At 39.4% G+C, this 14,093-nt stretch overlaps 1 protein-coding gene across 1 annotated transcript in view; it reads left to right on the top strand.

Annotated features, from left to right (window-relative positions):
• LOC117324913 (cytosolic carboxypeptidase-like protein 5) overlaps positions 1-14,093 on the top strand; it is a gene marked incomplete in the record, with an annotated part of 52,783 nt that overhangs the window by 30,320 nt on the left and 8,370 nt on the right. The window contains 2 exon segments of the mRNA XM_033880752.1: positions 2,034-2,109; positions 12,289-12,382. Of these exon segments, the coding sequence (XP_033736643.1) occupies positions 2,034-2,109; positions 12,289-12,382 (170 nt within the window).

Raw genomic sequence — 14,093 nt, forward strand, 5'->3', positions numbered from 1 at the left:
TGTGGTTTGGAGGATTAATGAGTGTTTGTGCTGTGTGGTTTGGAGGATTAATGAGTGTTTGTGCTGTGTGGTTTGGAAGATTAATGAGTGTGCTGTGTGGTTTGGAGGATTAATGAGTGTTTGTGCTGTGTGGTTTGGAGGATTAATGAGTGTTTGTGCTGTGTGGTTTGGAGGATTAATGAGTGTGCTGTGTGGTTTGGAGGATTAATGAGTGTTTGTGTTGTGTGGTTTGGAGGATTAATGAGTGTTTGTGCTGTGTGGTTTGGAGGATTAATGAGTGTTTGTGCTGTGTGGTTTGGAGGATTAATGAGTGTTTGTGTTGTGTGGTTTGGAGGATTAATGAGTGTTTGTGCTGTGTGGTTTGGAGGATTTAGAACTAGATAAGTTGCTTTGTTTCATTATTGAAGATTTTTGTAGTAAAACTGGTGAGAAGTTTTGTAGCACTCTTATGTTTGGTTACAGATTTGTTCACCTGAACTGTAGGTGTCAGTTCTTACCACTGATTTATAGATGTAAGCTCTAAGTCAATGTCTTCAAATAGCATTGTTAGGTCAACTGTAGGTGACCTTTTCTAACTGCCTTTTGTCCATCATCTTGCGTTGTCCGTCCGTAAACAATTTACATTTTCAACTTCTTTTCCAAAACCACAGAACCAAATTCGATGAAATTTGACGGAAAACTTCCATGGCAAAAAGGTCAACCAAATTGTGAATTATATGTTCCCAACCCCCCAAGGGCCTGAGAGGCAGGGCCAAAAAGGGTCAAATTGACTAAAATTTCAAAAATCTTCTTCTCAACTCCCAGATATAGTAGAATCAAATACTCTTTATAGATAGAAAAGTCATCAGGTCCTCTACCTAGATTTGTGAATTTCATGACCCTGGGGGTCTGACGTTTCCCCCTGGGGAGGGGGTAAAGTTTACAATAGTTTATATAAGGAAATCACAGTTTGACTATCACTTGTTTGATTTCTATTAGAATTCATTCTAACTTTGTTAACATTACATGTATCAGCATTGGATGACAGCTTGATGGTATGCACATATTGGCACTGACTGACCCATATGCATGGGCTTATGGGCAGGGCCAAAAAATGTCAAATTACCTGAAATTTCAATAATCTTCCTCTCAAAATCCATATAAGGTAGAATCAAATACTCTTCATAGATGGAATGGTCTTCAGATGCTTTACAAAAATTGTGAATTTCATGATCCTGGGGTCTCATGTTTGCCACTGGGTAGGGGGTAAACTTTACTATAGTTTATATAGGGAAATCACATTTTTGACTGTCATTTGTTTTATTTCTACTGGAATTCGTTCTAACTTTGTTGGGTTAGGTTAGAGTTGATGGTATACATATGTTGGCCCTGACTGACCTCCTGGGCTGATGGGCGCCCCAAAGGTTCAATTAAATTAACTATTTTCAAAACTCAGGTGACCGTTATGGCCCATGGGCCTCTTGTTACAATTGGCCTTACATTCCAAGCTTCTTTAAGTTTTTCAAAACCAGAGAGAGGGAATTGGCTTTTTTAACAAGAACTAAAAGGTCAGAAAATTGCAATGACCCCTATTTCACTAATATGTAGTATGTCATATCATAAGATATTTTGTCTAAGGAATCATTGAATGTGAATACAAATCATGACATAGGGAACAACTTCTTTCAAGATTCAAAGTTGAAGATCATTAGTCACTTTCTCTTAACGGAGAGTTTCCATGTACATGTTTACAAAATCATTATCAAAACCTCAGTAACACATTCTGTATCAAATGTTCTGCTGACATCAGCAGAATAATTCTCGTAATAACTGTGAAAATGAGATAATTGTTATTTTTAGTACTTTTAACTATTGAATCATTTGAAAGGAATGTTGAAGTCGTAGATAGGTTTGATAATTTTAGCATTTAAAAGGAATGTTGAAGTCGTAGGTAGGTTTGTTGTTAGCAAATCACCCACCGTTATGTTGCTATCACATTAAAGCACAGGCTGTTGACTATGATTTTAATAAGTTACGTCTTTTTGCACATACAGTGGACTTTGGTTTAAGTAGTGCTGGTGGTGGAAATGGCAGCACACTGGACGCCGCCAACATGAAAGTGTCACCAAGGTAACACCTGAAGCCCCACAATGACTTGTTACTGGACACAGAACTCCTTTTTTCTAAGTTACCTCCCCTTTGTAGACTGTAGACTGTAAATGGCTTGGGGCTAATATATGTCAGCTATAACAAAGAAAATATGTTTTGATCTGTTCAAGAAATGTATATACATGTATTGATATACCACTTGTGTGATAGACTTTGGAGATTTATGTTGATATCAAAAATAACAATGGCTAAAGCAAGGTCTACATGGCATTATTCCTGAAATCATTCTGATCGTCACAATGGTGATTAAATGCTAAATTCATAATCACATTTTCAAGGGGAGGTAACTTTTTGGTACCCAGCAGCAATAGTATAAGATGCTAGAAATAAAACAATGTAAACTTAGCTTAGATATCACATCCATGAATCTAGCGTTTAGAAAATTTAGAAAACAGTTTTTGAATGAATAATGAAAAACTTTGGTTATACATGTGTAAAGAGGTATTTATGTGGATTGTTAGGATGACTGTTGGTTGTTTACAAGTTGTGGTTGTGCTGTCCTGAACATTTTATGTCTTGCTGTTTGGTCCAGAATTCACTCTGCCGAGCAATGATGTGTCACACTGTATCAGATTGTTTTTATACACAAAATGGTGATCTTGTTTTGTTTGATTTTGATTGTTGTGTACTCTGTGTGAGTCAGTACAAGCTTATACCTCACTGTAATAATGAAACAACTATACAACACACTGATCAGACAGGTCCTTGTTACGATGCGCGGTAAGAGAGGTATGATGTAACTTCAGTTACATAAGAGAGAGGAATATCATGCTGTATTATAGGAAACAATGTGAAATGCATTTTTTCAGGTAAAGTGTCACATGACAATAAAAAAATCATATAAGTATTATTGGAGAGTAAGATTGGAGTATGTATTGTTATATAGGAGTGCCACCCTTTGGAGTATGTATTGTTTTATGGGAGTGCCACCCTTTGGAGTATGTATTGTTTGATGGGAGTGCCACCCTTTGGAGTATGTATTGTTTTATGGGAGTGCCACCCTGTTGGAGTATGTATTGTTTTATGAGAGTGCCACCCTTTGGAGTATGTACTGTTTTATGGGAGTGCCACCCTTTGGAGTATGTATTGTTATATAGGAGTGCCACCCTTTGGAGTATGTATTGTTTGATGGGAGTGCCACCTGTTGGAGTATGTATTGTTTTATGGGAGTGCCACCTGTTGGAGTATGTATTGTTTTATGCGAGTGCCACCCTTTGGAGTATGTATTGTTTTATGGGAGTGCCACTCTTTGGAGTATGTATTGTTATATAGGAGTGCCACCTGTTGGAGTGTGTATTGATTTATGGGAGTGCCACCTGTTGGAGTATGTATTGATTTATGGGAGTGCCACCCTTTGGAGTATGTATTGTTTTATGGGAGTGCCACCCTTTGGAGTATGTATTGTTATATGGGAGTGCCACCCTTTGGAGTATGTACTGTTTTATGGGAGTGCCACCCTTTGGAGTATGTATTGTTATATAGGAGTGCCACCCTTTGGAGTATGTATTGTTTATATGGGAGTGCCACCCTTTGGAGTATGTACTGTTTTATGGGAGTGCCACCCTTTGGAGTATGTATTGTTATATAGGAGTGCCACCTGTTGGAGTGTGTATTGATTTATGGGAGTGCCACCTGTTGGAGTATGTATTGATTTATGGGAGTGCCACCCTTTGGAGTATGTATTGTTTTATGGGAGTGCCACCCTTTGGAGTATGTATTGTTATATGGGAGTGCCACCCTTTGGAGTATGTACTGTTTTATGGGAGTGCCACCCTTTGGAGTATGTATTGTTATATAGGAGTGCCACCCTTTGGAGTATGTATTGTTATATGGGAGTGCCACCCTTTGGAGTATGTACTGTTTTATGGGAGTGCCACCCTTTGGAGTATGTATTGTTATATAGGAGTGCCACCCTTTGGAGTATGTATTGTTTTATAGGAGTGCCACCCTTTGGAGTATGTATTGTTTGATAGGAGTGCCACCCTTTGGAGTATGTATTGTTTTATGGGAGTGCCACCTGTTGGATTATGTATTGTTATATAGGAGTGCCACCCTTTGGAGTATGTATTGTTTGATGGGAGTGCCACCCTTTGGAGTATGTATTGTTTTATAGGAGTGCCACCCTTTGGAGTATGTATTGTTTTATAGGAGTGCCACCCTTTGGAGTATGTATTGTTTTATGGGAGTGCCACCCTTTGGAGTATGTATTGTTTTATGGGAGTGCCACCCTTTGGAGTATGTATTGTTTTATGGGAGTGCCACCCTTTGGAGTATGTATTGTTTTATGGGAGTGCCACCCTTTGGAGTATGTATTTTTTTTATGGGAGTGCCACCCTCTGGAGTATGTATTGTTTTATTGGAGTACCACCCTTTGGAGTATGTATTGTTTTATGGGAGTGTCACCCTTTGGAGTATGTATTGTTGTATGTATTGTTTTATGTGAGTGCCACCCTTTGGAGTATGTATTGTTTTATGGGAGTGAAACCCTTTGGAGTATGTCTTGTTTTATGGGAGTGCCACCTGTTGGATTATGTATTGTTATATAGGAGTGCCACCCTTTGGAGTATGTCTTGTTTTATAGGAGTGCCACCCTTTGGAGTATGTATTGTTTTATAGGAGTGCCACCCTTTGGAGTATGTATTGTTTTATAGGAGTGCCACCCTTTGGAGTATGTATTGTTATATAGGAGTGCCACCCTTTGGAGTATGTATTGTTATATAGGAGTGCCACCCTTTGGAGTATGTATTGTTTTATGGGAGTGCCACCCTTTGGAGTATGTATTGTTTGATGGGAGTGCCACCCTTTGGAGTATGTATTGTTTGATGGGAGTGCCACCCTTTGGAGTATGTATTGTTTGATGGGAGTGCCACCCTTTGGAGTATGTATTGTTATATAGGAGTGCCACCCTTTGGAGTATGTATTGTTTTATGGGAGTGCCACCCTTTGGAGTATGTATTGTTTTATGGGAGTGCCACCCTTTGGAGTATGTATTGTTATATAGGAGTGCCACCCTTTGGAGTATGTATTGTTTTATGGGAGTGCCACCCTTTAGAGTACGTAATGTTTTATGGGAGTGCCACCCTTTGGAGTATGTATTGTTTTATGGGAGTGCCACCCTTTGGAGTATGTATTGTTATATAGGAGTGCCACCCTTTGGAGTATGTATTGTTTTATGGGAGTGCCACCCTTTAGAGTACGTAATGTTTTATGGGAGTGCCACCCTTTGGAGTATGAATTGTTATATAGGAGTGCCACCCTTTGGAGTATGTATTGTTTTATGGGAGTGCCATCCTTTGGAGTATCTATTGTTTTATTGGAGTGCCACCCTTTGGAGTATGTACTGTTTTATGGGAGTGCCACCCTTTGGAGTATGTATTTTTTTTATGGGAGTGCCACCCTCTGGAGTATGTATTGTTTTATTAGAGTACCACCCTTTGGAGTATGTATTGTTTTATGGGAGTGTCACCCTTTGGAGTATGTATTGTTTTATGGGAGTGAGTATGTATTGTTTTATGGGAGTGCCACCCTTTGGAGTATGTATTGTTTTATGGGAGTGCCACCCTTTGGAGTATGTATTGTTTTATGGGAGTGCCACCCTTTGGAGTATGTATTGTTTTATGGGAGTGCCACCCTTTGGAGTATGTATTGTTTTATGGGAGTGAAACCCTTTGGAGTATGTATTGTTTGATGGGAGTGCCACCCTTTGGAGTATGTATTGTTTTATGGGAGTGAAACCCTTTGGAGTATGTATTGTTTTATAGGAGTGCCACCCTTTGGAGTATGTATTGTTTGATGAGAGTGCCACCCTTTGGGGTATGTATTGTTTTATGGGAGTGCCGCCCTTTGGAGTATGTATTGTTTTATGGGAGTGCCACCCTTTGGAGTATGTATTGTTTGATGGGAGTGCCACCCTTTGGAGTATGTATTGTTTTATGGGAGTGCCACCCTTTGGAGTATGTATTGTTTTATGGGAGTGCCACCCTTTGGAGTATGTATGGTTTTATTGGAGTGCCACCCTTTGGAGTATGTATTGTTATATAGGAGTGCCACCTTTTGGAGTATGTATTGTTTTATGGGAGTGCCACCCTTTGGAGTATGTATTGTTTGATGGGAGTGCCACCCTTTGGAGTATGTATTGTTTTATGGGAGTGCCACCCTAGGAGTGCCACCCTTTGGAGTATGTATTGTTTTATGGGAGTGCCACCCTTTGGAGTATGTATTGTTATATAGGAGTGCCACCCTTTCGAGTATGTATTGTTATATAGGAGTGCCATCCTTTGGATATGATTTATTTGAGAATGCCACCCCTTTCTCTCTTCGTTTACATGATAGGAAGTAAATTAAAACACCTCAGATTGTTGGATAGCATTGTATGTACAGCCTGGTATCACAATGTAACTACATGTTATTGTCTTGTGACAGGATCATATCGCTGACCATGGTAGGTACTTTGGGCTGTATTCACCGTGCTTAATCTGTACAGCACTTTTGATTTCATGATGAGCATCAAGAATCTGTACGAAACTGGGAATCACTGTGACTTCTTGTTTCACACATTTGTGTGATCAAGTGTTTATACAAATCTTGAAATCTAAAAATCAAATGTTTATATTATCATATCTAAACAAAAGTTGAGAAAAGCTACAATAGGCCATGAAGGAAACCAAATTGTTGTACAGTGATATCTTGCATGGAATAGTTCCTCATGTATTGGACCTGTATATGCATGAAGCACTATTACTTTTTTATAACTATGTGGTTTTTTACTCTCACAGAATTGGTGTTCATTTTACTGGAGTTTGTGTAGAACAGAGCTTACTCTCCTGCTTCATTTGGTGCAAATATATAATATAATATATTTATATGTATGTGAAAAGTCAAGAATTTATTCTAGCCATTTTCTTTATCAGATTTTAGCTCATACAGTCCAAAAGACCGTTAAAGTTGTTCCATTGTACGACATCTGTTGTCCATCCACCATCTTACCTTTATAAACAACAGGCCCACAGGCCCACGGTCATCTGACTCCAAACAACCTTGTAATGTTATAGTTTACATACTCATTAGCAAGTATAGTGGTACTGTTAGCCATCGCAGCCATCTTTGATTTCTGATCAACCCAAAAAATACAACACTTGGTCAGGATCTTTTCAGGATCATTTCAGGCTAGTTTATTGTAACCCAGCTAGTAGAACTTAAGAAGAAGATTAAAATATGTTTTTCAAGATGGCAACTGTCTTTGATTTCGAACTGATACGCTTTTCAAGATGGATGCTACAGCGACCATCTTAGATTTCGTTCTCGAGCATCCTTGGGTGAAGAAGACTAAAATTGTGTACATGTTTAAATGGGGATTTGGCCTTATGAGTGGAAGAGTAGGGCTCAATTTGAGAAAAAGAGGTTCGGTGATATTTAAAATCCTGTATAGGTAAAAAAAATTTGACTTCTGTCGGAATAATCCTTGGATGACTCAATATCTTACAACTGGAGGGATTGGGATAAGATTGGAAGTTTGTAATCAGGAAATGAAGTGGTATGTGTTGGGAAAATATTGTACCCTGTAATGTTAAGAGGCAGATCTGAAAGTAGGTAAAACTTTCTAGTAACATTACCATGACCAAGAGAATTTTTCCATTACTCCCTCAATATCCAGGTGAGCTTTCCAGGTCCTCAGTACTCTTGTTAAAAATCCATCTATTATATCATCCAGGGATTGAAATTCAGGTCCTCTGGACTCTTGTTAACATCCATCCATTATCCAGTATTGAAATCCAGGTCCTCAGTACTCTTGTTAACCTCTTTCCATTTTATCCAGTGATTGAAATACAGTAGTTCATAACACTCTAAATAATGAGTAGATTTTTTTAAAATTCCGCTGAGTTTGTGTTTATTGATTTAAACTTTAATTATTTCAGAGTGTAATTTTCATTAATTGTTACTTTTGTTGTGATATAATTAATGCAAACAATAATTCCCAGAGGTACATCTAAGATGAAATGTATTTGTTTTGTTAGAGTCTTCCACCTATTGTGAAAAGATCAATTGTAAGATTTCTCTTTCTTTCCATCATTTTAATTTTTATTCTGATAAATGTACAATGTATATTGCATGTAAAGCGTGGGTTTTAAGTAATAAACGTTTTATATTATAGTCATACACATTGGTAATACTGAAGTTTGATGTCATCATTTGACAATTGAGATATAACCTTTTAGTTGTTTTAATAAGATTATTTTTACATTCTTTTTTTTCCAAAGGGAAGAAGGTTCTTTTTATATATATGGTTATGGACAACATGGAAACATACCTTACATATCCTCCTGTATATCACCAGTCAGTGTACTGACTAGATACTGTGTATATCATCAGTCAAGTGTACTGACTAGATACTGTGTATATCACCAGTCAGTGTACTGACTAGATACTGTGTATATCATCAGTCAGTGTACTCACTAGATACTGTGTATATCATCAGTCAGTGTACTGACTAGATACTGTGTATATCATCAGTCAGTGTACTGACTAGATACTGTGTATATCATCCGTCAATGTACTGACTAGATACTGTGTATATCATCAGTCAGTGTACTGACTAGATACTGTGTATATCATCAGTCAGTGTACTGACTAGATACTGTGTATATCACCAGTCAGTGTACTGACTAGATACTGTGTATATCATCAGACAGTGTACTGACTAGATACTGTGTATATCATCAGACAGTGTACTGACTAGATACTGTGTATATCATCCGTCAATGTACTGACTAGATACTGTGTATATCATCAGACAGTGTACTGACTAGATACTGTGTATATCATCCGTCAATGTACTGACTAGATACTGTGTATATCATCAGACAGTGTACTGACTAGATACTGTGTATATCATCAGACAGTGTACTGACTAGATACTGTGTATATCATCCGTCGGTGTACTGACTAGATACTGTGTGTATATCATCAGTCAGTGTACTGACTAGATACTGTGTATATCATCAGTCAGTGTACTGACTAGATACTGTGTATATCACCAGTCAGTGTACTGACTAGATACTGTGTATATCATCCGTCAGTGTACTGACTAGATACTGTGTATATCATCCGTCAATGTACTGACTAGATACTGTGTATATCATCAGACAGTGTACTGACTAGATACTGTGTATATCATCAGTCAGTGTACTGACTAGATACTGTGTATATCACCAGTCAGTGTACTGACTAGATACTGTGTATATCACCAGTCAGTGTACTGACTAGATACTATGTATATCATCAGTCAGTGTACTGACTAGATACTGTGTATATCATCAGTCAGTGTACTGACGAGATACTGTGTATATCATCAGACAGTGTACTGACTAGATACTGTGTATATCATCGTCAGTGTACGGACTAGATACTGTGTATATCATCAGTCAGTGTACTGACTAGATACTGTGTATATCACCAGTCAGTGTACGGACTAGATACTGTGTATATCATCAGTCAGTGTACTGACTAGATACTGTGTATATCACCAGTCAGTGTACTGACTAGATACTGTGTATATCACCAGTCAGTGTATTGACTAGATACTGTGTATATCACCAGTCAGTGTATTGACTAGATACTGTGTATATCATCAGTCAGTGTACTGACTAGATACTGTGTATATCATCCTTACATGTAATCTTGTTATCACACTTGTACATATTGTACATCTAGCTATGTTTCCCTTACACACAAAAGTAATATCAAGAGAGTATTTTTGTGTTAAACAGAATGCACAGTCAGGTAGCCAGAAGCCACTGCGGGTGGCTTCATCCCAGCAGAGTGCTACTTCACGTTGTCTGGGAGTGTTTGAAGTCCGTGGGGATGAGAAAAAGACTGCTATACTTATGAAACAATTTTCAAAAGGATCACCTCAAAAGCCCAGTGTAAGATTTCTGCTGTCATCACTTAATTAACAGAAGTGCCTGGCTTCAGGTGAACTTGGATTTGTGCATGACATTATCATTGACCTCTAATGCCAAACAGACCACAAGAGTGACCACAAAGCTTGAGGTGACATCATGGCTATTAATAATTCCTGTCAGACGAAAGTGACCGAGAAACTTCATCATAACTCATCAGCTGTTGTGGTTTTGTATGCATATTGACTAAGAGGCCTGCAGACCAATCATGTGTGGTTTTGTATGCATGTTGACTGGGAGGCCTACAGACCAATCATGTGTGGTTTTGTATGTATGTTGACTGGGAGGCCTACAGACCAATCATGTGTGGTTTTGTATGCACGTTGACTGGGAGGCCTGCAGACCAATCATGTGTGGTTTTGTATGTATGTTGACTGGGAGGCCTGCAGACCAATCATGTGTGCTGATCTGGTGTGGTTTTGTATGCATGTTGACTGGGAGGCCTACAGACCAATCGTGTGGTTTTGTATGTATGTTGACTGGGAGGCCTGCAGACCAATCATGTGTGGTTTTGTATGCATGTTGACTGGGAGGCCTACAGACCAATCGTGTGGTTTTGTATGCACGTTGACTGGGAGGCCTACAGACCAATCGTGTGGTTTTGTATGCACGTTGACTGGGAGGCCTACAGACCAATCGTGTGGTTTTGTATGTATGTTGACTGGGAGGCCTACAGACCAATCGTGTGGTTTTGTATGTATGTTGACTGGGAGGCCTACAGACCAATCATGTGTGCTGATTTGGTGTGGTTCCACATCACCGGTGATATTGGCTCACTTTGTACAAAGTAAGGAGAGCCAAGTGAACCTTAAAGTAACCTTCATTGTGTGCCCAACTTTTCCCATTGAAAGTTTTCTATTCTAGAACAGCTGGAAAGGTTTTGATTAAATTGATCATAGATGATGGGAATGTGTTATGAATAAATGTTGTGTCTACATTGGTTTGGAGGGTTGGGACAAAAAGTTTACAATAATCTTTTATAGCATATTTACATATGAAGGAAGTTGAAGATAGTTTGGCATCTGGGCCGACAGGATGCACCATCCCAAACTGGCCACCCTCTCCTCTCATTGTAGCTAATTTTCAATTTCACCTGATCAGTTTAAACGTAACATACAATCTTTTGTGTTCTTGCCTTAACCTTGTGTTATCATAGCTGTTTGGATCATTGAATCGTAGGAGACCAGCATATCTAGACTAGTTCATATAAGAAAAAGATGAGTGATATGGACACGAGCAATATGGACACGAGTGATATGGACACAAGTGATATGGACACGAGCGATATGGACTAGGTGTCTTGTTCATCCATCATCTACACAAATCTGACTTAACATAAAGTGTGATAGTTTGGTGGAACATGGAGGCCAGAAGGAAGCTGTGTGTTTCAGATGTTTGTGATTCATTGATCAGTTGTTAAAATTGTACAGAATATTGTGATAATTATGTACAGAATATTGCGATAATTATGTACAGAATATTGTGATAATTATGTACAGAATATTGTGATAATTATGTACAGAATATTGTGATAATTATGCTATGGATTATGAAAGAATTTATGATGTATTTCTCAATTTTTCATGAATTTTTATGTAGACAACCTAAAACTGTGCATGTTTTACAACATTTAACCAATTAAGTTTATCATTCCTATCAAATGTATATATATCCATTACACATCTAAACATTTGTATTTTTTACTTATTTTTGTTTTCCTTCATTATTTCCTAACAAATCTACCTGTAGTTTGTCACATTTTATAAACTACGTACTGGTGTTTATTTAACAGTGATCTTTACTGATGCATCTTCTAAACTAATTCTGAACATTTCACACTTTTGAAAATTACTCAACCATTACAGAAATAAATAATTTGACCAAAATGTACAGCAGTATTAGAAAATATGTTGTTTTAGCATGCATGTCTTTCATTTTTAGACAGTGCCAGTTGAAATAAATACTTTGATCAGTGACCATTATATATATGTCTACAGAGGATAATCTCTGGATTAATGAAGTTCCATACTCTCTGATATTTTATATGTAAAATGAAGCTACTACCATACTGTTGTTTAATTAATTTGGCTTTGGAATTGACTACATCTGAAAGCCTGTGTTCAGTAAAAATTATTAGCAGGAAAATATGTCCTTTAAACTAAGTCTTTTTTGTCACTTACAGCAGACACAACAACAATTTACTCGACAACACAGACATTCCGATCACCCTTAGGGACCTACCAGGCAATGACAGAAGTCGCTTCAACTCCGCGAGAGTAAGTATAGCAACAGGAAACATACTCCTAAACCTTATATACACCAGAATAGTCACATGGGAGTAGTCACACAGGAGTAGTCACACAGGAGTAGTCACACAGTAGTCACACAGGAGTAGTCACACAGAAGTCACACAGGAGTAGACAAACGGGAGTAGTCACACGGGAGTAGTCACACAGAAGTCACAGGAGTAGTCACACAGGAGTAGTCACACAAGAGTAGTCACACAGGAGTAGTCACACAGGAGTAGTCACACGGTAGTCACACGGGAGTAGTCACACAGGAGTAGTCACACAGGAGTAGTCACACAGGAGTAGTCACACAGGAGTAGTCACACAGTAGACACACGGGAGTAGTCACACAGTAGACACACGGGAGTAGTCACACAGGAGTAGTCACATAGGAGTCACAGGAGTAGTCACACAGGAGTAGTCACACGAGAGTAGTCACACAGTAGACACACGGGAGTAGTCACACAGTAGTCACACGGGAGTAGTCACACAGGAGTAGTCACACAGGAGTAGTCACACAGTAGACACACGGGAGTAGTCACACAGTAGACACACGGGAGTAGTCACACAGGAGTAGTCACATAGGAGTCACAGGAGTAGTCACATAGGAGTAGTCACACGGGAGTAGTCACATGGGAGTAGTCACACAGAAGTCACACAGGAGTAGTCACACAGGAGTAGTCATACGGGAGTAGTCACACAGGAATAGTCACACGGGAGTAGTCACACGGGAGTAGTCACACGGGAGTAGTCACACAGGAGAAGTCACACAGGAGTAGTCACACAGGAGTAGTCACACATAAGTCACAGGAGTAGTCACACAGGAGTAGTCACACAGGAGTAGTCACAAAGAAGTCACAGGAGAAGTCACACAGGAGTAGTCACACGGAAGTCAAACAGGAGTAGTCACACGGGAGTAGTCACACGGGAGTAGTCACACGGGAGTAGTCACACAGAAGTCAAACAGGAGTAGTCACACGGGAGTAGTCACACGGGAGTAGTCACACAGGAGTAGTCACACAGGAATAGTCACACAGGAGTAGTCACACAGGAATAGTCACACAGGAGTAGTCACACAGAAGTCAAACAGGAGTAGTCACACGGGAGTAGTCACACGGGAGTAGTCACACAGGAGTAGTCACACGGGAGTAGTCACACGGGAATAGTCACACAGGAGTAGTCACACGGGAGTAGTCACACAGGAGTAGTCACACGGGAGTAGTCACACGGGAGTAGTCACACAGGAGTAGTCACACAGGAGTAGTCACACAGGAGTTACACAGTAGTCACACAGAAGTCACACAGGAGTTGTCACATAGGTGTAGTCACACAGTAGTTACACAGTAGTCACACAGAAGTCACACAGGAGTTGTCACATAGGTGTAGTCACACAGGAGTAGTCACACGGGAGTAGTCACACGGGAGTAGTCACACAGGAGTAGTTACACAGAAGTAGTCACATGGGAGTAGTCACACGGGAGTAGTCACACGGGAGTAGTCACACAGTAGGTACACAGTAGTCACACAGAAGTTGTCACATAGGTGTAGTCACACAGTAGTTACACAGTAGTCACACAGAAGTCACACAGGAGTTGTCACATAGGTGTAGTCACACAGGAGTAGTCACACGGGAGTAGTCACACGGAAGTCAAACAGGAGTTGTCACACAGGAGTAGTCACACAGTAGTTACACAGTAGT

Source organism: Pecten maximus, chromosome 4 (assembly GCF_902652985.1).
Source record: "Pecten maximus chromosome 4, xPecMax1.1, whole genome shotgun sequence".
NCBI lineage: Eukaryota > Metazoa > Mollusca > Bivalvia > Pectinida > Pectinidae > Pecten > Pecten maximus.